Here is a 26,989-nt window from a genome sequence, read left to right on the forward strand (position 1 = left end):
GAGGTCGCGCCATTGCACTCCAGCCTGGGTAACAAGAGCGAAACTCCATCTCAAAAAAAAAAAAAAAAAAAATGTCTTTTTATAGTAGTTTGTTTGGACAAAGGCTTCTAGGTTGCATTTGTTTATTATGTCTCTTAAGTCTTATAAACTAGAACACCCCCCCTCCTCATTTTAAAAAATATATATAGCATTGACCTGTTGAAGAATATGGTCAGGCTTTTATAACATAATGTTCTCTCTACTATCTTCTCCATTGATGACTTTTCCTATTACTCTGGAATATTACATTCTTTCTATGTTGACAGGTCTCTCTTTGCCACTCCTGTTCATTTGCTTTCATGTGTTGCTCAGGAGTTTGACCCTGTTTTTAATTCATGTCAAAATAGCAGACAGTGTTTGGTTTCAGTTTGCCTTTCAGTTCTTAACCTTTCATGTTCTTATTTGAAAATGTAATTTTAGGAAAGAAGGATGACACAGTAACATATAGGTTAATTTTAAGAATCTAATAAGTGGCTGGGCATGGTAGCTCACTCCTGTAGTCCCAACATTTTGGGAGGCCGAGGCAAGTAGATCACTTGAAGTCAGGAGTTCAAGACTGGCCTGGCCGACATGTTGAAACCCCGTCTCTACCAAAAATACAAAAAAAAAAATTACCCAGGCTTGGTGGTGGGTGCCTGTAATCCTAGCTGCTCGGGAGGCTGAGGCAGAAGAATCACTTGAGCCCAGGAGGTGGAGGTTGCAGTGAGCCAAGATGGCGCCATTGCACTCCAGCCTGGGCAGCAAGAGGGAAACTCTGTCTCAAAGAAAAGAAGAAGCTAATAAGTAAGGGTACCTTTGCATGGGTAGAATGAAACAATATCTAATTGTACTAACAGCTAATGTTCCAACCACCATTCATTTATTCATTCATTCTGTAAGTTATGTATTAATATAAAGTTTTGTTAGGTATCAGGGATACACATGGATGAATAAGCTTTTGATCTTGTCTTCCAATAGCAAAATATTTAGTCGGGGAAGTAGATCAATGACTATGACAGGATATAGGATATATGTAAAGTGTTATAAATAAGGAACTAATTTAGTGCTGGAGCTTTTTTTGCTTTGGAAGAGATGGTTGTCAGCTGGTGAGGAAGATCTGGGAAAGCCTTATTGATGAGGCATGCATATAAATTTTGCTTTTAAGGATAGATAAGATGAGAGCAAATGAAATTGAGCTGAAGAGATATCTGAGATAACAGCATAAACAAACATGTTGGTACAAATCTTAAGGCAATTCATTGTCAGGGTTTTGGAGTCAGGTAGACCTAAGTTCAAAGCCCATGTTTGTCACATATTAGCTATTGAAGGACCTTGGGCAAATTATTATTCTCCTTAAGCTTCAGTTTCTGTCTCTAAATGAGGATAATAGTGGAGCCTATGCCATAAGGTTGTGTTAATTAGATAATATATGTGACTTGCTTTCCTTTTATCATGTATCTGACTATAGCAAGTTCTCGTAAATACTGACTGCAGTGCGTCTGCTGTTGTTGTTATTAATAGTAAAGGTAATAGTTCCATTTGGCTAATGCATCAGAGGGGGCAAACATGAGTGGGAGATCTGGTGGAAAGACAGTAGAGAACTGTGACTACCAGTAGAAAGCTAAGTAATTTATATCAGGTTTATTGAGGTATAATTTACACTCCGTAAAATTCACCCTTTCAAAGTGTATGGTTTAACAAATACAGATAGTAGAACTACTGCAAGTTATAGAACATTATTGGTAAACATTATCTTGGGCACTTTCTTAGTCAATTCACTCCCCATACTAAGCCTCCGAAAGCTACTGATCTGATGTTTGTCTATATAGTTTTGCCTTTTCCAGAATATCCTCTAAGTAGAATTAATACTTCATTTAGCATAATGTTTTTGATGTTCATAGATGTTATAGCATTTATCAGTCGTTTGTTTTGTTTTATTATAGAGTAGTATTCATTGTATGGATTCACTACTATTTGTTTATCCATTCACCAATTGATAGACATTTGAGTTTTCTCTAGTTTTTAGCTGTTATAAGCATACATGTACAGTCTTCGTGTAGGTATGTGTTTACATTTCTTTAGTATAAATACCTTGGACTAAGATTGGCAATTGTGGATTATGGAAATATAAAACTTTATAAAAAACTGCAAAATTTTTTCTAAAATTTTCTGAAGTGCATCTTTTTGCCTTTTTAATTGCCATGTATAAGAGTTCCAGGTGCTCTTCACCATCACTTTATTTTTTAATGTTAGTCCTCTTGTAGGTGTGTTTGGAGTGATATCTCATAGCGGTTTGAAGTTACATAATGACATATGTTAAGCATCTTTTTTGTGTGCTTGTTTGCCATTCTTATCTTTTCTATGGTGAAGTGTCTGTTCAGATTTATTGCTTATTTAAAAATATTGGGTTGTTCATTTTCTTATATGAGTTCCTTATATATCTTCAATACAAGTTCTTTATCAGGTGTGTGATTTCTAAGTATTTTCTCCCAGTTCATGGCTTGGCTTTTCATTAGTAGTGTCTTAGAGCAATTTTTTATTTTGATGAAATTCAGTTTAGTTTTTTCTTTTATTGTTCATGCTGCCTATGTTCCATCCTAAGAAATATATATATATTTTTAAGACAAGAGTTTGCTCTTTTTGCCCAAGCTGGAGTGCAATGGTGTGATCTCTGCTCACTGCAACCTCCACCTCCCAGGTTCAAAAGATTCTCCTGCCTCAGCCTCCCGAGTAGCTGGAGGCAGGAAATTATAGGCATGCACCACCACACCCAGCTAATTTTGTATTTTTAATAGAGACAGGGTTTCTCCATGTTGGTCAGGCTGGTCTCAAACTCCTGACCTCAGGTAATCCAACAGCCTTAGCCTCCTAAAGTGCTAGGATTACAAGCATGAGCCATCACACCTGGCCAAGAAATCTTTGTATAACCCAAGTTACCAAGATGTTCTCCAATTATTTTTCTAGAATGTTACTGTTTTAGGTTATTTCTAGTTAATATTTATATATAATCTGAAGTATAAGTCAGTGTTCATTTTTCATGATTCCAACACCTTTTATTAAAAAGACTGTCATTTCTCCATTGGCACTTTTGTTAAAAATCAATCAACTGTTTTCATTTGGTTTTCTGTTGAGACTGTATTCTGTTCCAGTACCACCCTGTCTTAGCTACTCCAGCATTATTGTAAATCTTGAAAGGAGGTAATGTGAGTCCTCTAATATTGTTCTTTTTCAAAATTGTTTTGGCTATTCTAGGTCCTTAGCTTTTTCCTATAAGTTTTTAAATCAGCTTATCAAATACTACTAAAAAGGCTGCTCAGATTTTGATAGAAATTGCATTGAATATACAGATCACTTGGGAGAGAATTGACGTTATTGAGTCTTCTGATCCACAAACAGAGTGTATCCAGCTTTGTACCAGAGCCAGATTGCACCTGCTAGCCAGAAACTATGTTGTGTATCTCTTCCCAATACTACATTCAGTAACAGCACACTGGTAACTTTGCCCATGGTGTGAATATTTACACCACAGAAATCAACAAATATTACAAATGAGTGCTTTTCTCCCAGAAAGCCCGTTAAATGTCTGCCACACACCACTGGGCCTATCTGTTTACTCCTTATATCTTTAATTTCTTTCATCAAAATTTTGTAGTTTTCAGTAAACAGCTATTGCACATATTTTATTAGGTTTACCTCTAAGTATTTGTTGATTTTTGATGCTATTATAAATGATATTTTTATAAGATTTAAGTTTCCAGTTATTCAGTGCTAGTATGTTAAAACACCATAGATTTTTCTGTATTAACTTTTTGTCCTGCATTCTTGCTAAACTCACGTATTAGCTATAGTCCCAATTTTGTAGATTCTTTGGGATTTTTATGCATACACAGTCATGTTGTCTGCAAATAGAATCTTGTATCGTTTTCAGTCTGTATGTCTTTTATTTCCTTTCCTTGCTTAATGGCATTGGCTAGGACCTTCAGAACAATGTTAAATAAAATTGGTAAAAGCAGATATGCTTGGTTTCTCCAATCTTGGGACAAAATGTTTGGTCTTTAACCATTAAGTATGATGTTAGCTATAGGTTTTTATAGGCTTCTTTATCCAGATAAGGAAGTTTCTTTATGTTTCCAGTTTGCTGAGAGGTTTGTATGACAAACAAATGTTGAATTTTGTCAGATACTTTTTTGTGCATCTGTTGAGATGATCATATGATCTGCCTTTCTTAGTCTGAGGAAATTAATTATCTTCTTAATTTCTAAATATTTTAAGATTGCCTTTAGGATTGTCAAGGGGAATTGCCTTAATTGATTTTTTAATGTTGAGCCAGCTTTGCTTTCATACAAAGTGTGTGTGTGTGTGTGTGTGTGTGTGTGTGTGTGTGTGTGTGTATTATGAAGGATATAAGTCTATAGGATTTTTTGTTTTGTTTTGAAGTGCCTATTTGATTTTGATATCAGAGTAATACTGGACTCATAAAATGAGTTGGAAAATATTCTTCCTCTTGTATTTCCTGGAAGAATTTGTGGGGAGTTGGTATTATTTTTTCCAAAGTTTTAGGGAGAATTTACCAGTAAAGCCATTTGGTCTTTGTTCTTATTTCAGGCAGGTTTTTAACTGTAAGTTCATTTAAAACAAATACGTATAGAACTATGTGGGTAATCCAGTTCTTCTTGAGTACACTTTGGAAGTTTGTTTCATTGAATGGATTTACCCCTTTCATCTGTTATTAATTTGGAAGCATCAACTTGTATCTAATATTCCTTTATTCTTTGAATGTCAATGAGGATCTGTAGTATTATCTGCTCTTTCTTTGATTATATTGGTAATGATGGTAATTTATCAAGTCTTCCTCACCTTCCCCTTTCTGGCTAGTTTATCACACATTTTGATCTTTTATTTTGATATTTTCCTACACCTGTCTGTATTATTTTGATATTTTCTACACTTGTCTGTATTATTTTTCTTTTAACTTGCTTTGGATTTAATTAGCTGTTTTCTGATTTCTCATGGTAAAAGCCCAGATTTTTTATTTGAGACCTTTATTTTCTTTTCTTTCTTGAATATAAGCATTTGATGCTATTTCCCTTTATATACTGCTTGTGTTGTGTCCTGCAAATTTTGATACTTTGTTCTTTTATTTTTACTTCATTCAAAATATTTTATAATTGCTCTTGTGATTCTTCTTTGGCCTTAGGTTGTTTGGAAGTCTGTTACTTAATTTCGAAATGTATTAGGATTTTCCAGCAATCTTTGTTTTGATCTCAAGTCTAATTCTATTTTGGTCAGCAAACAGATTTTGTATGACTCCAGTTATTTTATGTCTAGGATTTCTTTTGTGGCCTAGAATGTGGCCAAAGAATATCTTGGCTAATGTTCCACATGCTCATGAAAAGAAGGTATATTTTGCTCTTATTGGGTGGAGTGTTCTCTGTATATCAACTAGGTGGTGTTGGTTAGTAGTGTTATTTAGGTCTTTTCTGTCCTTACTGATTTTGTGTCTTCTTGTTCTATCAGTTACTAAGAGTTGAGCACTGGTTTGTACTATAATTGTAAATTTGTCTATTTTTCTGTTCGGATCTTTGTGAGTTTTGTTATACGTATCTTGAAGTTCTATTGCTGGATACATGCACATTTAGGATTATTATGTTTTTTTAATATTTATTATGTGATAGTGCCCCTCTTTTTTTTTTGAGACAGAGTCTTGCTCTGTTCCCAGGCTGGAGTGCAGTGAGTGGCGCGATCTTGGCTCATTGCAAACTTCGTCTCCTGGTTTCAAGTGTTTGTCCTGCCTCAGCCTCCTGAGTAGCTGGGATTACAGATGCCCACCACTACGACTTGCTAATTTTTGTATTTTTAGTAGAGATGGGGTGTCACTCTGTTAGCCAGGCTGGTCTCGAATTCCTGACCTCAAGTGATCTGCCCACCTTGGAGAAAAGTGCTGGAATTAGAGGCATGAGCCACCGCAAAAAGCCTGTGATACCCTTTTTATGCCTGGTTATAGTCCCTTTTTGGAAGTGCACATTATGTAGTACAAATGAAACCACTCCAATTTTTTGAATAGTGTTTTTATGGTGTTTCTCTTACTATCTTTTGCTTTTAACGTATCTATGCTTTAATATTTAAAGTTAGTTTCTTATATCCAGAATGAAGCTGGATCTTGCCTTTTTTCTCTTAATCTGACAATTGCTGTCACTTATTGACTTGTTAAACCATTTAAATATTTTTATATAGTTGAATTTAAATATGCCATGTTGCTAGTTATCTTATGTTTGTTCCTTCTTTGACCAGTTTTCCCTTCTTTTTTCAGATTAATTTTTTTCCCTTTTTAAAATATATATTTTAAGTTCTGGGATACATGTGCAGAATGTGCAGGTTTGTTACATAGGCATACATGTTCTATGATGGTTTGCTGCATCCATCAACCCATCATCTACATTAGGTATTTCTCTTAATACTATCACTCTCCTAGCCCCCCAACCCCTGACAGACCCCAGTGTGTGATGTTCCCTTCCCTGTGTCCATGTGTTCTTATTGTTCAACTCCCACTTACGAGTAAGAATATGCGGTGTTTGGTTTTCTGTTCTTGTGTTAGTTTGCTGAGAATGATGATTTCTAGCTTCATTCATGTCCCTGCAAAGGACATGAACCCATCCTTTTTTATGGCTGCATAGAATTCCATGGTGTATATGTGCCACATTTTCTTTAACCAGTCTGTTATTGATGAGCATTTGGGTTGGTTCCAAGTCTTTGCTCTTGTGAACAGTGCTGCGTAAATATACGTGTGCATGAGTCTTTATAGTAGAATGATTTATAATCTTTTGGGTGTATACCCAGTAATGGAATTGCTGAGTCACATGGTATTTCTGGTTCTAGATCCTTGAGGAATCACCACACTGTCTTCCAAAATGGTTGAACTAATTTACACTCCCACCAACAGTGTAAAAGCATTCCTATTTCTCCACATCCTCTCGAGCATCTGTTTCCTGAGTTTTTAATGAGTGCCATTCTAACTAGTGTGAGATGGTATCTCATTGTGGTTTTGGTTTGCATTTCTCTAACGATCAGTAATGAGCTTTTTTTCATATTTGTTGGTGGCATAAATGTCTTCAAAAGTGTCTGTTCATATTCTTCACCCACTTTTTGATGCAGTTCTTTGTTTTTCTCTTGTAAATTTAAGTTCTTTATAGATCCTGGATATTAGCCCTTTGTCAGATGGGTAGATTGCAAAAATGTTCTCCCATTCTGTAGGTTGCCTGCTCACTCTGATGATAGTTTCTTTTGCTGTGCAGAAGCTGTTTAGTTTAATTAGGTTCCATCTGTCAATTTTGGCTTTTGTTGTCATTGCTTTTGGTGTTTTCATCATGAAGTCTTTGCCCATGTCTATGTCCTGAATGGTATTGCCTCAGTTGTCTTCTAGGGTTTTTATGGTTTTGGGTCTTATGTTTAAGTCTTTAATCCATCTTGAGTTAATTTTTGTATAAGGTGTAAGGAAGTGTTCCAGTTTCAGTTTTCTGCATATGGCTAGCCAGTTTTCCCAACATTATTTATTAAATAGGGAATCCTTTCCCCATTGCTTGTTTTTGTCTGGTTTGTCAAAGATCAGTTGGTTGCAGATGTGTGATATTACTTCTAAGGCCTCTGTTCTGTTCCACTGGTCTGTGTATCTGTTTTGATACCAGTACCATGGTGTTTTGGTTCCCGTAGCCTTGTAGTATAGTTTGAAGTCAGGTAGCATGAAGCCTCCAGCTTTGTTCTTTTTGCTTAGGATTGTCTTGACTATATGGGCTCCTTTTCGGTTAAATAAGGAATTCAAAGTAGATTTTTCTAATTCTGTGAAGAAAGTCAGTGGTAGCTTGATGGGGATAGCATTGAATCTGTAAATTGCTTTGGGCACTATGGCCATTTTCATGATATTAATTCTTCCTATCCTTGAGCATGGAATGTTTTTCTATTTGTTTGTGTCCTCTCTTATTTCTGTGAGCAGTGGTTTGTAGTTCTTGAAGAGGTCCTTCATATCCCTTGTAAGTTTTATTCCTAAGTATGTTATTCTCTTTGTAGCAATTGTGAATGGGAGTTCACTCATGATTTGGCTCTCTGTTTGTCTATTCTTGGTGTATACGAATGCTTGTGATTTTTGCCTGTTGATTTTGTATTCTGAGACTTTGCTGAAGTTGCTTATCAGCTTAAAGAGATTTTCGGCTGAGACAATGGTTTTTTCTATATATACAATCATGTCATCTGCAAACAGAGACAATTTGACTTTTTCTCTTCCTCTTGAATATGCTTTATTTCTTTCTCTTGCCTGATTGCCCTGGCCAGAACTTCCAATACTATGTTGGATAGGAGTGGTGAGAGAGGGCATCCTTGTCTTGTGCCAGTTTTCAAAGGGAATGCTTCCAGCTTTTGCCCATTCAGTATGATATTGGCTGTGGGTTTGTCATAAATAACTCTTACTATTTTGAGGTATGTTCCATCAATACCTAGTTTCTTTTTTTTTTTTCCCCATTTATTTATTTTATTGCATTTTAGGTTTTGGGGTAATATACCTAGTTTCTTGAGAGTTTTTAGCATTAAGAGTTGTTGAATTTTGTCAATGGCCTTTTCTGCATCTATTGAGATAATTGTGGTTTTTTTCTCATTGCTTCTGTTTATGTGATACATTACATTTACTGATTTCCATATGTTGAACCAGCCTTGCATTCCAGGCTTGATTGTGGTGGATAAGCTTTTTGATGTGCTGCTAGATTTGGTTTGCTAGTATTTTATTGAGGATTTTTGCATTGATGTTCATCAGGGATATTGGCCTGAAATTTTCTTTTTTTGTTGCATCTCTGCCAGGTTTTGGTCTCAGGATCATGCTGGCCTTATACAATGAGTTAGGGAGGAGTCCCTCTTTTCCTATTGCTTGGAATAGTTTCCGAAGGAATGGTACCAGCTCCTCTTTGTACCTCTGGTAAAATTGGCTGTGAATCCATCTGTTCCTGAGCTTTTTTTGGTTGGTAGGCTATTAATTGCTGCCCCAATTTCCGAACTTGTTATCAGTCTATTCAGGTATTCAACTTCTTTCTCGTTTAGTGTTGGGAGGGTGTTTGTGTCCAGAAATTCTTTTCTTCTCTATTTTCTAGATTATTTTATAGAGGTGTTTATAGTATTCTCTGATGGTAGTTTGTATTTCTGTGGGATCAGTGGTGATATTCCCTTTATCATTTTTTATTGTGTCTATTTGATTCTTCTCTCTTTCCTTCTTTATTAGTCTGGCTAGCAGTCTATCTATTTTGTTGATCTTTTTGAAAAACCAGCTCCTGAATTCATTGATTTTTTTGAAGGGTCTTTTATTGCCTCAGTCTCTCAGTTCTGCTCTGATATTAGTTATTTCTTGTCGTCTGCTAGCTTTTGAATTTGTTTGCTCTTGCTTCTCCAGCTCTTTTGTGATGTCAGGGTGTCAGTTTTAGATCTTTTCCACTTTCTCTTGTGGGCATTTAGTGCTATAAATTTCTCTCTAGACACTGCTTTAACTGTGTCCCAGAGATTCTGGTAGCTTGTGTCTTTGTTCTCATTTATCTCAAAGAACTTATTTCTGCCTTCATTTTGTTATTTACCCAGTAGTCATTCAGGAGCAGGTTGCCCAGTTTCCATGTAGTTGTGTGGTTTTGAGTGACTTTCTTAATCCTGAGTTCTAATTTGATTACACTGTGATCTGAAAGACTGTTTGTTACGATTTCCATTCTTTTGCCTTTGCTGAGGAATGTTTTACTTCCAATTATGTGGTCAGTTTTAGAATAAGTGCAATATGGTGCTGAAAAGAATTTATATTCTGTCAATTTGGGGTGGTGAGTTCTGTAGATGTCTATTAGGTCTACTTGGTCCAGAGGTGAGTTCAAGTCCTGAATATACTTGTTAATTTTCTGTCTCGTTGATCTGATATTGACAGTGGGCTGTTAAAGTCTCCCACTATTATCGTGGGGAAGTCTAAGTCTCTTAGTAGGCCTTTAAGAACTTGCTTTATGAATTTGTGTGCTCCTGCATTGGGTGCAAATATATTTAGGATAGTTAACTCTTCTTGTTGCATTGATCCCTTTACCATTATGTAGTGCTCTTCTTTGTCTTTTTTGATCTTTGTTGGTTTCAGGTTTGTTTTATCAGAGACCAGGATTGCAGCTGCTTTTCATTTGCTTGGTAAATCTTCCTCCATCCCTTTATTTTGAGCCCATATATGTCTTTGCATATGAGTTGGGTCTCTTGAATACAGCACAGCGATGGGTCCTGACTCTTTATCCAATTTGCCAGCCTGTGTCTTTTGATTGGGGCATTAACCCATTTACATTTAAGGTTAATGTTGTTATATGTGAATTTGACCCTGACATTATGATGCTAGCTGGTTATTTTGCCCATTAGTTGATACAGTTTCATCATAGTATCGATGGTCTATATGATTTGGTATGTTTTTGCAATCGCTGGTACCAGTTATTTCTTTCCATGTTTAGTACTTCCTTCAGGAGCTCTTGTAAGGCAGGCCTGGTGGTGACAAAATCTCTCACTACTTGCTTTTCTGCAAAGGATTTTATTTCTCCTTCACTTTTGAAGCTTAGTTTGGCTGGATATGAAATTCTGGGTTGAAAATTCTTTAAGAATGTTGAATATTGGCCCCCACTCTCTTCTGGCTTGTAGGGTTTCTGCAGAGAGATCCACTGTTAATCTGATGGCCTTCCCTTTGTGGGTAACCCACCTTTGTGTCTGGCTGCTCTTAACATTTTTTCCTTCATTTCAACCTTGGTGAATCTGGAGATTGTGTCTTGGGATTGCTCTTCTTGAGGAGTATCTCTGTGGAGTTCTCTGTATATCCTGGATTTTAATGTTGGCCAATCTTGCTAGGTTGGGGAAGTTCTCCTGGATAATATCCTGAGAGTGTTTTCCAACTTGGTTCCACCTCCCTGTCACTTTCAGGTACACATAGACTTTTCACATAGTCCCATATTTCTTGGAGGCTCTGATTCTTTTCATTCTTTTTTCTCTAACCTTGTCTTCATGCTTTATTTAAGTAAGTTGGTCTTCAGTCACTGATATCCTTTCTTCCCCTTGATCAATTCAGCTATTGATACTTTTGTATGCCTCATGAAGTTCTTGCTGTGTTTTTCAGGTCCATCGGGTCATTTATGTTCTCTAAACTGGTTATTCTAGTTAGCAATTCCTCTAACCTTTTTTTAAGATTCTTAGCTTCCTTGCATTTGTTTAGAACATGTTCCTTTAGCTTGGAGGAGTTTGTTATTATCCACCTTCTGAAGCCTACTTCTGTCAATTCGTCAAACTCATTCTCTGTCCAGTTTTATTTCCTTGCCGAGGAGGAGTTATGTTCCTTTGGAGGAGAAGAGGCGTTCTGGTTTTTGGAATTTTCAGTCTTTTTGCGCTGGTTTTTCCCATCTTCGTGGATTTATCTACCTTTGGTCTTTGATGTTGGTGAGCTTCAGATGGAGTTTCTGTGTTGACATCCTTTTAGTTGATGCTGATGCTACTACTTTCTGTTCGTTAGTTTTCCTTCTAATAGTCAGGCCCCTCTGCTGCAGGTCTGCTAGGGTTTGCTGGAGGTCCACTCCAGATGCCGTTTCCCTGTATCACCAGCAGAGGCTGCAGAACAGCAAGGATTGCTGCCTTTTCCTTCCTCTGGAAGCTTTGTCCCAGAGGGGCACCTGCCATATGCCAGCCGGAGCTCTCCTGTATGAGGTATCTGTCAACCCCTGCTTGGAGGTGTCTCCTATTCAGGAGGAACAGGGGCCAGTGACCCACTTGAGGAGGCAGTCTGTCCCTTAGCAGAACTCAAGCACTGTGCTGGGAGATCTACTGCTCTCTTCAGAGCCAGGAGGCAGGAATATTTAAGTCTGCTAAAGCTGGGCTCATAGCTGCTCCTTCCCCAAGGTGCTCTGTCCCAGGGAGATGGGAGTTTTATCTATAAGCCCCTGACTGAGGCTGCTGCCTTTCTTTTAGAGATGCCCTGCCCAGAGAGGAGGACTCTAGAGAGGCAATCTGGCTATAGCAGCTTTGCTGAGCTGCAGTGGGCGCTGTCCATTTCGAATCTTCCAGCAGCTTTGTTTACAGTGTGAGGGGAAAACTGCCTACTCAAGCCTCAGTAATAGCGGACACCCCTCCCCCCACCAAGCTTTAGTGTTCCAAATCAACTTCAGACTACTGTGCCGGCAACAAAGAGAATGTCAAGCCAGTGGATCTTAGCTTGCTGGGCTCAGTGGGGGTGGGATCCACTGAGCTAGACCACTTGGCTTCCTGGCTTCAGACCCCTTTTCAGGGGAGTGAAGAGTCTCGATTTCCTGGTCCCACTGGGGTATGAGTAAAAAACTCCTGTAGCTAGCTTGGTGTCTGCCCAAATAGCTGCCCAGTTTTGTGCTTGAAACCCAGGGCCCTGGCAGGTAGGCACTGGAGAGAATCTCCTGGTCTGTCGGTGGTGAAGGCCCTGGGAAGCATGTAATACCTGAGTCAGAATACACTGTTTTTTACGGCACAACCCCTCGTGGCTCCCCTTGGCTAGCAGAGGGTATTCCCTGACCCCTTGCTCTTCCCTGGTGAGGTGACAGCCCACCCTGCTTCTGCTCACCTTTCATGAGCTGCACCCACTGTCTAACCAGTCCCAATGAGATGAGCTAGGTACCTCAGTTGGAAATGCAGAAATCACCTGCCTTCTGAGTTGATCTCACTGGGAGCTACAGACCAGAGCTGTTCCTATTCGGCCATCTTGCCCAGAAGTAGGATTAAATGGTTTTTTATAGTTTCATTTTGTTTAATCTTTAAAATTGGTGTACTTTGTTTCTGTGTTTGTTTCTAGTGGCTGCTCTAGGGATTATAAGTCTACCTTTAAATAATATGATTGTATTACTTCCCTGATTGTATAAGAACTTTATGGCAGGATACCTGTTGTCTCTCTCTCCTATTGTGTGCCATTGTTGTCATGCATTTTACTTCTACGTATTTTATAAAATCCGTGATACCTTGCCACTATTTTTGCTTTAGACTGTCAGTTATCTTTTAAGGTGATAAAAATGAGGAAAACAATGCCTTACATGTTTATCCTCATTTTTACGAAAAATGAGGGTAAATTTTTGGAGCTCTTTGTTACTTTGCTTGGATCCATCCAATACCATACTCTTCTGCCTGAAAACATTCAGTTAATATTTCTTGTATATATACCTTCCAGCAATGAATTGCCTCAGTTTTTGTTTGAAAAAGGCTATATTTCCTCTTCATTTTTCAGAGATTTTTTGCTAGATTTAGAATTCAGGTCCGTTGTCTTCTGGCTTGCACCATTTTCAACAAGAAGTCTGCTGTCATTCTTTGTTCCTGAGACATTACTTTGTAAGGTCTCTTTTCACTCTAGCTTTCTAAATATTGTCTTTAATTTTCAGCAGTTTGACTCTGATGTGTCTAAGTTTTGTGTTTTTGATCATGCTTTAGTTTCTTCTGTGCTTCTTGGTCCTGTTGTATGTGTTTCCTTTTTTACAGTTTCATTTTCTGTTTTGAGATTTCTGTTTCATTAGATCCTTTAACATGTTAATCAGTTATTTTATTTTTTATTTTACTTTATTTTTTGTTTTGTTTTTGAGACAGAGTCTTGTTCTTTCATCCAGGCTGGAGTGCAGTGGAGCGATCTCAGCTCACTGCAACCTCCGCCTCCTGGCTTTAAGTGATTCTTGTGTCTCAGCCTCTGGAGTAGGAGGGATCATCGGCATGCGCCAACACACCCAGCTAATTTTTGTGTATTTAGTAGAGATGGGGTTTTGCCATGTTCGCCAGGCTGGTCTGAACTCCTGACCTCAGGTGATCCAGCCACTTCAGCCTCCCAAAGTGCTGGGATTATAGGTGTGAGCTGCTGCCCCTGGCCTAATCAGTTACTTTTCTTTCTCCCTCTGATCATTTCAACATCTGGATTATCTCTGAGTCTGTTTCTGTTGGTTGCTTTATTTCTTGACAGTGGGATATTTACTTTTTTGTGTATTTTGTAATTTTGCTGAACCTTGTATGTAGAAGAATAGTAGAGACTGTGAGGTAGATAGTGTTTAAGCGTGGAGATGGACATGCCTCTTCTCTCAGGCTGTTTTTGTTACCGATTGAATCTAATTATTCAATAACCAAGCTAGGTTTCTGTTTGGTTGTTGCTATTGTTATCGTTAGTACACCCAAGGCTTCCAACTCCTTCAGTAGCAGGCAGCTATTACCTTATGTTTAATGTAGGGCCTGAGGTGTTGTTTAAGGTTTTTTCTCAGTGTTTGTTTCACCGTCATGTTTCAGTCATCTCTGTACACCTACACCTGCATAACAGAGCCTCAGTGCTGGACTCTTAAGGGTGATAGGGGAAATATTTGTTCTTCTTGTCTGGTGTCCATCTTAGGTAGAGCCTGTGTACCTGGGTCCTAAATATGGAACCCATACTTCTGCTGGCAACCTCTGCTTTGATTGGTGCAAGATCTTGGACTTTAGGTGCTTTTTTCCCTTCTTTCAGGAGCAGGCATGGTTTTTTGTTTTGTTTGAGGAGTTTCACTTTTGTCGCCCAGGCTGGAGTGCAATGGCATGATTTCAGCTTACTACAACCTCTGCCTCCTGGGTTCAAGCAATTCTTCTGCCTCAGCCTCCTGAGTAGCTAGGATTAGAGGTATGCACCACCATGCCCAGCTATTTTTGTATTTTTAGTAGAGATGGTGTTTCACCATGTTGGCCAGGCTGGTCTCAAATTCCTGACCCCAGGCGGTCCACCTGCCTTGGCCTCCCAAAGTGCTGGTATTACAGGTGTGAGCCACCGTGCCCAGCCCAGGAGCAGGCATATTTTGTTCCTGCGTTCACACAGTGACCCCAGTGGTTAGAGTTTGCTGCCCCTTCTCAGTGACAGGCCTTTTGCTTTGTATGAGAATAGGGTTTGGGGGAAATTGATGGCATTTGTTTCTATTCCCTTGTGGCAACTAATCACCTCCTGAAAACTGCTATTGAGAGTGGATCTATATGGTCTTCTGCCTTTGATCCTCCTGTTTCTTCTGAGTACCTCCTGGAGGTCGTGGAATAAAATTCTTCTGCATGAGTGCAAATTCCCCTTGTGGCTAGGGTTTTCAATTATCCTAAATATGTTTTAGCCCATGTTTGGCCTTTAGGAATTTGTTAAAATGTTATTTTCTTCTTAGTTGCTTCTCTTGTGGTTACCTCTTCTTTTTATGCTCTGCCAAAAGTGGACAGTTTCTGTGTATCATCTCTCCTCAGAGGGCCTTCTCCGTCTTCAGAATTAGTTCCCTTGGTTCCCCCAATCTCTGTTCTTTGATGGATTCAAGAAAAATTATGATTTTATAGATTATCTCAGTTTTGTATTGTTAAGGTAGTAGCAATGTTCTATTTGCAGCTTTCTAAATTTTAAATAAAAGTAGGACCCAGAAGTTTTTTAATGAATGAATCATATGACTGGAATTGTACTTTGGAAGTATTAATCAAATAGTATATAAAACATACTTGAGACGATATGGTATGTCCTTTTTTTGGAATACTTTCACCTGCTTTTTTCCCTTTGAAGACTGCACAGCTCAGGTATGCAGCTCGGGAAGCCATTAGACATCATTGTCTAAATGTTCTTCACTTGAGTTCCTATAGCATTCATTGTCTGCTTTTTGGAACACTAACCAGCTCTTAGATAGCTATCTCTCCAAAGGGACTGTCATTGATTCATCTTTGTATACTCCAGGTAGTAGTGAATCTGATGCATTCATTCAAAAATACGTACATACTCACAAACACACACACACTCGTACATATATACACACTTTCAGACGAGTGTTATACAGTTAGTAGAGGAAGGTAGTTAGATGGTGTCAGCAACCAAATTTTATAAATTGAGAGTAAAGAAGTACAATCTGGAATTTAGGTGACTATAAAGGTAATATGGAAAGAATAGTACCTTTAGGAAAAGCAGGGGTGAATGAAGGTTTGGGGGAATATCTTAGGTTTTTAGGGCTGCCATAATAAATTACCACAAATTGGGTGACTTAAAATAACAGAAGTTTGTTCTTTTCCCAATCTGGAGCCTAGAAGTCTGAAATGAAGGTGTGGTCCAGGCTCTGCTCCCTCTGAAGGCTCCTGGGAAGAATTCTTCCCTGCTTCTTTCCTGCTTCAGGTGGTTGTTGTCAGTCCTTGGCATTCCTTGGCTTGTAGTTGCCTTGTGCTGGTATCTCTGCCTTATCTTCACATGGTTGCCTTGACTCTGTGTGTGTCTCTGTGTCTGAATTTCTTTCTTGTATAAAGATACCAGTCAGTGGGTTTAGGTCCCACTCTAATCCATTATGACCTCATGAGGTACCAGGTGGACATGAATTTTGAGGGGACACTATTCAACCCAGTAGAGGGGGTGGTTAAGAGGATGTTACCATAAATAATACTTTATACTTATTAGGATGCTAAAATTAAAAAAAATAGCAAGTGTTGATGAGGATGTGGAGAATAAATTAAAACCTGCATACATTTCTAGTGATATTATAAAATGGTGCAGCTAGTTTGGAAAGCAGTTTGGCATTTCCTCAAAAGATTAAACATGAAGTTACCATATGATCCAGTAATTCTACTACTAGGTATATACCCAAGTGTATTGAAAACATTTGTCCACACAAAAACCTGTACATGAATGTTCTTAATAGCATTATTCATAATAACCAAAAAGTGGAATCAACCCAGATGTCCATCAGTTGATGAAAGGATAAACAAAATGTGGTATGTCCATAAACTGAATGTGATTTAGCCATAAAAAGGATTGAAGTGCTTAAGCTGGGTGTGGTAGTGCGTGCTTGTAGTCCTAGCTACTCAGAAGGCTAAAGTGGAAGGATTGCTTGAGCCCAGGAGTTCCAGGTTACAGTGGGCTATGATCATACCACTGCACATTAGCCTGGGTAACAGAGTGAGATACTATCTCTAAAAATAACTAACAAACAACTAAATAAATAAAAATAAAAAAGAAATGAAGTACCCATTCATTCATAAACAAAAGCATTATGTTTAGGGAAAGCAGCCAGTTACAAGCCACATATTGTATGATTCCACATTCTCTTTTTTGAGACAGTTTCACTCTTGTCACCCAGGCTGGAGTGCAGTGGCACAATATCTCGGCTCACTGCAACCTCTGCCTCCCAGGTTCAAGTGATTCTCCTATCTCAGTCTCCTGAGTAGCTGGGATTGCAGGCACCTGCCATCACACCCCGGCTAATTTTTAAATTCATGTTTAAAACATAATATTTATTTGGAGGGGCTACATTGTATATTGAGCCATATTACTAGCTGACAGTTTTTTGAGTATTTTGTATCAAGCACTGTTTTGTGTTTTTATGAGTCCTCTTTTTTTAATCCTCACAGCAGCCCTTTGAGATAGAGAAATTAAGTAACTTGCCCAACATCACAAAGCTTAGAATTGGAGGAGTTGGGATCTGAACCCAGCAGTCTGTTTTAAGATTGGAAGCAGCCTGTGTTCTTAGCCACTAAGCTAGTTTAGCTTCTTCCAAATGGATTAAGGTTTTGAATGAAATGTTCTCAAGATTTGTATGAGTAGTGCAAATCACATTTGAAAAGTGGAAGCTACAGTACTATACCAGAATTGGATATGTGAAGGGATAGTAAATATATGTATGTCTCTGGGAATGGTGGAGACGATATTCAATTCAGAGGACATGCACATAATTCTCATTTTTTTCCTACCAGTATGAGGTGAAGGCTCCCGTTCCTTCTGCCTGTTTCAGGAATATTTGTAAGCAAATGACAAAAATGCATGAAGCTATATTTGATCTCCTTCCAGAAGAACAAACACAGGTGGGTATAAGTAATTCCTAAAACTACTCATATATATATAACATACAATATCTGTGCAGAATTGGGGTGTTTTTACATGCTTTTGGCATAGTTAAGCTGTTCATGTTCCAATATGATTATCATTTTTTTACGTTGTTATATTAACAACGTAATATAAAACATGGATAAAAATTTCTAATTTCAGAGTGCTCCTTGCAGTGACAGACCAGAGGTATAGCTTTACTATATATGATAATTCTAAAAAATAGGTTTTCTATTTGTCTGTTATCAGTAGTCCCAGATTCTACTTACATCATTTATTACACTGTTCTTTGGAAAATTAGAGTTGGCCTTTATCAATGAGTAGCAAAATATGTTACTGTGATTGTAATTCAAATTGGATATGCCAAGAATTAGTGATAGAGTTGATAAGATTAACACGTGTAATTAATCTGCTTTATTGTTAGATCAGCATAAGTGATACGTAGTAAAGACAAACCAGGATAAAGAGCAAAATGCAGGGTGGAGGAGTCTTTGGCACCTCTCAGCTATGATGTATCCACCTTTCTGTCTCTACTGTATTCCCCTACAACAGTGTTATCACAGACTTCTCTTCATTCTTCAGTAACAATCCTACCCCCTACACCTCTGTTTCCCTCTCCTGGACCTTTGAAGTTTCCAGTATTCCCTTTTTTTAAACCAGTCTTTTTTTTTTTTTTTTNAAAAAAAAAAAAAACACACACACAAAACTTGGCTGGATGCAGTGGCTCATGCCTATTATCCCAGCATTTTGAGAGGCCTAGGCAAGATAATCACTTGAGCTCAAGAGTTCAAGGTCAGCCTAGGCAAGACCGTAAAGCCCAGCTCTATAAAAACAATAAAAATTTAAAAATTAGCTGGGCCTGATCTTGCATGCCTATAGTCCCAGCTACTCAGGAAGCTGAGGTGAGAGAAATCACTTGAATGCAGAAGTTTAAGGCAAGCTACAATCATACCACCATACTCCATCCTGGGTGCCAGAGACCTTGTTTCTATTAAAAAAAAAAAAAAAAAAGGGAGAGAGAGAGAAACACAAAAGTCAGGTGCCAAGTTCCATTGGGTCTGATTTCACTACTAAGGCAAACTCAAAGAATTGCCTGTTACTTTCACATTCAGAGGGTACACATCAAAACTGTAAATAACTGCACACTTTTAGCATGAGTAAGATCAAGTTTGATACATCACTGCCAAAATGCACAAAGTAAAATAGATAAAATATACCTTAAGCTCAAACTCCTAGAAACAAGGACCTGGCTTGGCCGGGCACAGTGGCTTACGCCTATAATCCTAGCACTTTGGGAGGCCGAGGTGGGTGGATCACCTGAGGTCAGGAGTTCAAGACCAGCCTGGCCATCATGGTGAAACCCCACCATAAAAAAAAAAAGAAAAAAAGAAACAAGGACCTGGCTTTGCTTCTACTTTTAATTAAATGATTTGGAAATACCCTCTCTCCAAAGGCGAGTGTGTGCTGCCTGTAATTAACCTAAAGTACTTTCCTATCAGTGAGTTTGTCTTGCTTGAGTCCTAGAAATTAACGTATAAACTAAGAACACTAACAGAAAAGATACATAGGCTGGGCAAGGTGGCTCATGCCTATAGTCCCAGAACTTTGGAAGACCAAGGTGGGTGGGTCACCTGAGGTCAAGAGTTCGAGACAAGTCTGGCCAAAATGGCAAAACCCCATCTCTAATAAAAATACAAAAATTAGCCAGGCATGGTGGCACACACCTGTAGTCCCAGATACTTAGGATGCTGAGACAGGAGAATCACTTGAATCCAGGAAGTGGAGGTTGCAGCAAGTTGAAATCGCATCACTGCAGTCCAGCCTGGGCGACAGAGCGAGACTCCAGCTCAAAAAAATTAATTAATTAAAAAATATAGAGAAAGAGTGAACATACAATTGAAAACACACAATTTATGAAAATGAAAAGAAATTAGTCTTTTTTTTTTTTTTTTTTTAAATCAATCTTAGCTTATTTCCTCCATAATAGGTATGCCTAATTTGTAGAGTAAGTGCTTTAATATTAAAGTCTAATTGCTTTATGACTAATCAGTTTAACTTTCACTGAGATTTTTGCTATTCAGACAAGTTTATTTCAGTTTGTCTCTCTTACTTGGTTGAGTGTGTGGAAATGGTATTTGGGAGCAGAGGGTGGCTTTCTTAGTATCTCTTGCCTACTCTTGTTCCTGCTGGTCTCCTTTCCTATGCCTCCTCAGACTTCCATCCTATACTAGCTATTACCATTTTCTTCATGCTTCTCTAGGTTTTTTATAAATCATACCAAACTCATGAATAAATGTCATGTAACTCCTTTGGGACTCACTGAGGACTGAAAGGGAGCCATAAAATGTGGTATACACACTAGGGTTGTCTCCTTTTTCCTTCTAATTTCTTCTTAGCTAAGCCATCTTGTCCATTTCATATGTAAAATCCTCCACCTCTGACATTCTGACCTTCTGGATTTACCATCTGAGTTCTAATTCTAGAGCAAGACTTAGCCAAGTCAGAGAGCTGGGCATACAGGTACTTAATGTGTTTTTGTATGCAGTGTAATTTAAAGGGTACCCTTGTCAAAGCTGGGCAAATGTTATTTTATGTCACTGTTGCCACTTGAATACTAGTAATTCCACAAAACGTCCATAGAGTATTATATATATTTTTCCTACAGAAAATGTTATTTCACAAAATCATTTCATAAATTCATTGTATATAATTTTAGGTTAGGTATTTCCCAAAGAAATATTGAGTCATTGCATGAAAACTCTGCATGCAAAAACAATAAAATACTTTGATTTTACTAGATTATAAGTATGAAGGTATCTTTGCCTCTATCATTGTGACATTTTTCCCCTATTAAGTTCCTACTTAATATATTACAAAATTCCCCATTGCTTTTTATTATTTTTACCTGTCACAGTTGATCCCACTTACGGGAACTTTTCCAAAAAGGAATACTGCTAAGAAGGGTAAAAAGTTTTATCCAACTAAGGAGAAAAAAATGTAGTGAAATAGCAATAGAATACTTTCAGAGGAGCATTTTAAAAGTATACGCCAAAGCAAAGATTTTGGTTTTTAAAAATACTTTTTCTAAATAATATTGATAACTCAGATACTTACATCTTCTATTTCAGTAAAACTTAAAGAAACTTAGCTGTATTTCTTTTTCAGATGTTGTTTTTAAGAATTAATGCAAGTTATAAACTCCACTTGAAAAAGCAGTTATCTCACTTAAATGTGATAAATGATGGAGGACCTCAAAATGGGTATGATTTTTTTCTTTTAACATTTTTACTATATACTCCCATATCAAATTGTTTTAATGATCAGTTTTGATTCTTTATGCCATCCTTTTCTGCTATAATCATACTGGAGACCAAAGTTGTAAAATCAGCAAGCTTTTGTGGGTTTTTTTTTTTCCCCTGTAGAAATGATATCTATCTACCTATCTAAAAGTGGTTTATATATGGACAATTACTTACACAACCTTATATATGTGTTTTGAGTCAGTGTGAGTTAGTAGCACTTCCTTAGATACCCAGTACCCTATTTAAACAGGATTCAAAGTTCTACTTAGTAGCTTTGTGACCATGTGAATGTCACTTAGCCTCTGTGCCAGATTTATAAAATAACAAGGATGAAGTCTGTCTTAATTCCTTCAGAGGGTTATGAAAAAGTAAGTATATGTTTATATTTTATTGTAAGCTATTGATAAAATTGTATATATTACTGTTAAAATAGCATAGTACATAAAAGAGAAAATGTAGGATTTAGAATCTGAAAACTTGGGTTAAGTTCTAGTTCTGTCACTTACTAGCTGTATAACTTTGGCCAAATCACTTACTTTCCCTCAGCTTAGGTTTTTTAGATTTGAAAATAGGGATGATGATAAAAGTTTCCTTAACATGATTTTTGTAAAGGCTAATATAGATAAAGATATGGGGATGAGATTTTACAAAATTTTAAGCACCAATCATTTAGTTACATCTTAATATCAGTTCCTTAGTGTGTTAGAGTTTTTAGGAATAAAATTTTATTCCCTGTAAAAGGAATTTCAGGCTTAAATTTCAAACTTATAAGAACAAATGGAAAATGAAAAAACGTATGCTGGGATCAGAAGTTGGCCCTGCCATTTAAAAAGTACAGTGAATCGATTTTGCAAAAGGCTATGTGAAAGCTTCATTCTGCTGAATCTGTTAGCCAGGCTGAATTTAAGAGTTTTATGCAAGAATGATACTGCCTCTTATTACCTGATTCCTCTTTTTCTTTTTAAAGAATGATTTGATTTCAAAAATTTCAAAGCCATGGAACCGTTAAAGGACAATGATGAACACTGAATACCTCTTACCTAGATTTATCAACTATTAAAATTTTGCCACAGTTTTCCTGCCACTGTCGCTCCTTCTCCCTTCTACCCCATACCTCCCTTTTGCCAAACATCCAAAAGAGTAGGCTGCAGTCATCATAAATTTAACCCCTAAATACTTTGACATGTGTCTCTAGAAACAAGGACATTTTTACACAATCATGATACCTGAACCCCACCTAAGAAAATCAACATTAATTTAATAGCATTATACGTACAGAGTCAGATATTTTCAGCAAGAACATCATGTGGGTGACACTGTGTATATCTCTCACTTGATGTCAGATGATACAAATGGTACATACATAAGGGATTTGCTATTGAATGTTCTCCTCCTGAAGAGATGATAGCATATTAGAAACTTAGTGACTCTTGATAAAGATGTCTACTGTACTGTAAAGAGGCTGTTCAATAAAAGCTAATATTTTTAAGGCCTACCCCCCTCATACCCTTTTACCTGTATTCCCACAGCTAAATCTGGATTGGTTAGTTGGCTTTTTGCAGACCAGTAGTTGTGAAGCATCCAAGCTAACTTGTTAGCTATTGTTTTCTTTCTTAATATAGCTATTTGGGGGTCAGTCTGACCTTAGAGACCCTCACTGTCACATACTAACAGAAACTCATCCTTTGTAAGTCAATTCATGTGTTTGTAAGATGCCTGATGATTAACCTCTGCTCTTTAGCCAAGGACATAAACTGCCTGCTTAAAAGGAATTTTTTGTTTCTGAAATTGCTCTAAAAATGCAGCTTTTCTTTTGACTTTTTTTGAGGTGAAATTCACATAACATAAAATTAACCATTTTAAAGTGAACAATTTAGTGTCTTCACTAAAGCATTCATTGTCTTCACAATGATGTGTAAGCACCACCTCTATCTAGTTTGAAACATTTTCACTACAGATTTTCACTACTCCAAATGTTTTCACTACTGCCTCTTATTTATCCGTTTTTTGAGATGTAGTATGGTTCTGTCGCCCAGTCTGGAGTGTAGCAGTGTGATATTGGCTCACTGCAGCCTCCACCTCCCAGCTTCAAGGGATTCTTTTGCCTCAGCCTCCGAGTAGCTGGGATTACAGGCACATGCCACCATGCCTGGCTAATTTTTGTATTTTTTAGTAGAGACAGGGTTTTACCATGTTGGCCAGGCTGGTCTCAAACTGCTGACCTCAGGTGATCTGCCCACCTCGGCCTCCTAAAGTGCTGGGATTACAGGTGTGAGCCACTGTGCCCAGCCTAGCCCTGCCCTATACTTTTTAATGTGATTTTTTCCCCTCTATTTTAAGATATTTTTAAAATAGAGACATACAGAGAATAATAAACTATTTATATTTCTACTACCCAGAATTGATCAACATTTGTCATTTTCACTTGAAAAAAATGTTTATTGTATTTTGAAAATGGTATTCAAAAAACTACATTCCAAATGAAGCTGAAGTACACTTTTGCACCCCATCTGCAGTCCCATTCCCTTTTTCTCCCAGTCTTTAGGCAACATTTCCAGTGAATTTGGTCTATATTCTTTTAGTCTATTTATTATACCTAGGTTTATGAAAAATATGTAGTACTGTTTTGTAAATTTACTTATATAGTATATTGCATATATGCAGCTTGCTTTCTTGCTTTGTACTAGGCATTTTTACTGATTTATCTTTGTTTGATATATGGAAGTAGTCTATTTTTGACTGCTGTGTACTATTCCATCACATCAAACAACTTGTTTTTTTTTTTTTTTTTTTTTTGAGACAGGGTCTCATGGTCACCCAGGCTGGAGTGCAGTGGCGTGATCATGGCTCACTGCAGCCTCAACCTCAGTGGCTCAAGCAGTTCCCACGACAGACTCCCCAGTAGCTGGGACTACCAGCATGTGCCACCACACCCAGCTAGTTAAAAAATTTTTTTTGTAGACATAAGGTCTTGCTCTGTTGCTCAGGCTGGTCTCAAATTCCTGAGCTCAGGTGATCCTCCTGCCTCAGCCTCCCCAAGTGCTGGGATTACAGGCATGAGCCACTGCTCCTTGCCATGAATCAACCATATGTAAATTAAACATTTCCCCTAGTGATAAATTGCTAAGTCATTACTTTTTTCCATTACAACCATGCCATACTGAAGATCCTCATACATGTCTAATGGTGTGACCATGCCTTCAGGGCATATACCTATAAGTGAATTGGAGTTAATACACATTTTCATATTGCTAGGTATTGACAGTGGCTGTACCAAGTTAATGCTCCCACATTAGTGGAGTAGTTTGTGAGAATTTCTGATCCCACATCTTGCCAACATTTGCTGCTAGATTTCTTAGTTGTTGCCATTCTGACCGGGAATAATAGTACCTTGTTTTCCTGAGGTTTACCATTTTTTCATAGTTTACTGGTTATTCAGGTGTTTTTATCTGTGACTTCTTATTCATGTTCTCTCCTGTTTCTCTTTGGTTTTTAAAGAAACATCTAGTAGCCCTTATATACATGAATAGTAGCCTGTATTTAATGCCTTAGATGGTACTTAACAAACCTGGCCTGCGTTTCCCTTGAGCTTACTATTTTAGTCAACATACCTATACTCTAGCACTAATCAATCAAAAACATTTTAGTTTAACCTGTTGTTTTCTCTGTATTTTAATTCATGCTGTTTTAAGATAAATCTGATTTTCTTGGGCTGAAATTATCATGAAACTGACTCCAACATGCATTGGTTTGTTTTCTAAATATTTATTATTGAAATACAGCATTAAATGACCTCCTTATTGATAGCAGGAATCCTGCTAAGAGAAATATGTTGACATTTGGACACCAGGAAATCTGAATTTTAGATGATACTCTAGCAGCTAGGATAGAACTCTGACTCAGTGAGCACTGTTACTTTAATTATCTGAATAGAAAGCTTGAGATTTAAAAATAATTTTCTCTCCATTATTTAGGTTGGTCACAGCAGATGTAGCTTTTTACACTGGAAATCTTCAAGCCTTAAAAGGCCTTAAAGATTTGGACCTAAATATGGCCGAAATTTGGGAACAGAAGAGGTGATACCATACTGGAAAACTGGGTAGTTCATCTGACCATGGGATGTGTTTGTTATGAAGAAAATCTGGATGCCTGTGATTCGAGAATTGAACCTGAAACTCAAAGTGAACTGGGGTGGGGGAAGGGAAAAAGGAAAGTATCAGCGTTGGGAAAGTGGATTCAGTGGGATCTATAAGGAATGTCATTCTTGTGCATCCTACAGTGAGGAGTGACTGATCAGGTGTCTATGACATTTTTCATTCTCTCTGGAAACAGACTCAGGTTTCTTTGGACCAAATCCAAAAGAACACATAGCTGTAACACAGCTGTAGTTGACTAGAATGCTCTGTCTACTTTATATTAAAAAATGCTCTGCATTTCTTCCAGTGCAATGAAATTCATATGGTGTCCCACCTTATTTAATGATGGTACAATTTAAAATCTTAGTCAACCTCTGTAGAAAGTTTTCTCTATGAAAGTAAAGCTGTTTGAAAAATTATTTTTTTACAGATCTTTCTATAAAAAATAAACATCTTTTGATTGCTTGGATTTAGGAACTCAATTTTTGTTTTAGTGACCAATGTCAAGTTTCAGGCTTTGTGTGTTGCATATGAATATTTCTACTACCACCGTATGTCAACTGGGTAAAGCCTTCCAGAGCTGTCTAAATACCTGAAAGACTGATTACAAGTAATATTTAAAAGAATAAGATGCTAGCATCTATTTATGCAACTAAATACTTTTCAGAAATGGTATATAAAAGACTACAGTTTAATATCTGTATTTTTATAAAAGTATCTATGAATGGTTGGGGTGTTTTTTTTTTTCTTTTTATTTCTAGCAGAGATAAGAATATGTATTCATATAATCTGCCTACTTTTGAGTTCTCATTTTAACATTTAGATAACATATGAAGTATGGCCCCCTCTTGAATCCTTGTTTTTAGGTTACTTTGGATGTGTATACAAACGAAGACCAGGGAGAAACACAACTTTTAAAATATAGCCTGCTGTGTTGGGGCCAGAAATAAGGTGACAAGACTTTTACAATACCTACCTTCAAAATTAGAATCAGCAGCACTCTACAAATGAAAGTGCCTGTGCCTCACCTCACACCAAGAATCTTGCCTAACTCTGTCAGAGTGCCTAATATCCTGTGGTGATTATGTACAATGAAACAGTCTTATATTTTGTGCTCTTCAGTTTCTTAAAAGGAAAGCTTGTTTTCTTTCCTTTATCATTTCAGAGGTATGTCATTGGTTCTTAAACTATCTGTCTAAAATAAAGCTGTAAAAAATTACCAGACTTTAAAAGGTAACTTTTTAAAAAAATGGTATATAGTGAACTTTTAAGTTAAAAAAGCAGCCTACTCAAAACAAGTATGGATGAATTTAAAGAAAAGGTATAAATTGAACTACCAGCAGACCTGATTGGAAAGATTATTAATGATCATTTTTCAGTGATAATAAGCTTCAAGAAATGAAGCTTCAGGGAAAGGGATCTTTTTTTTGAAGCTATACCCCCTACCTCACTCTAGAAGAGTACAAGGATGTGAAAGAAATGCCTTCCCTTTGCCTACCACCGTCAGCTGGGAAAATAAATGCCACTTTGTTCAATAAATGGAGAGTCTGTGGAAAGCATGGCAGGCATCCCAGCTTTAGAACTAGATGAAAGGTACTAAATAACTTCAGTTTAATTACTATGGAAAGAATGGTATGATTAAGAGTCTTAGAAATGCCAAAAATGACTCTCTAGGTAACTAGCCA

The 26,989-nt window shown here is 37.4% G+C and overlaps 1 protein-coding gene across 6 annotated transcripts in view; it reads left to right on the forward strand.

The window, feature by feature from the left end:
- The window catches only part of VPS54 (VPS54 subunit of GARP complex), a 126,018-nt gene extending 99,495 nt beyond the window's left edge, over window positions 1-26,523 (forward strand). For 5 of the 6 annotated variants that reach the window (XM_017522151.2, XM_017522150.2, XM_037736178.1 and 2 more), the window contains 3 exons: window positions 17,737-17,844; window positions 21,032-21,126; window positions 25,143-25,957. In XM_017522151.2, coding sequence (XP_017377640.1) covers window positions 17,737-17,844; window positions 21,032-21,126; window positions 25,143-25,248 — 309 coding nt within the window. In that variant the 3' untranslated portion in view covers window positions 25,249-25,957. Of the gene's footprint in view, window positions 1-17,736; window positions 17,845-21,031; window positions 21,127-25,142 lie in introns of all 6 variants that reach the window. The other variant, XM_017522147.2, reaches the window with a different exon arrangement.
- Window positions 26,524-26,989: the final 466 nt, after the last annotated feature.

Source organism: Cebus imitator, unplaced genomic scaffold, assembly GCF_001604975.1.
Source record: "Cebus imitator isolate Cc_AM_T3 unplaced genomic scaffold, Cebus_imitator-1.0 Scaffold23, whole genome shotgun sequence".
NCBI lineage: Eukaryota > Metazoa > Chordata > Mammalia > Primates > Cebidae > Cebus > Cebus imitator.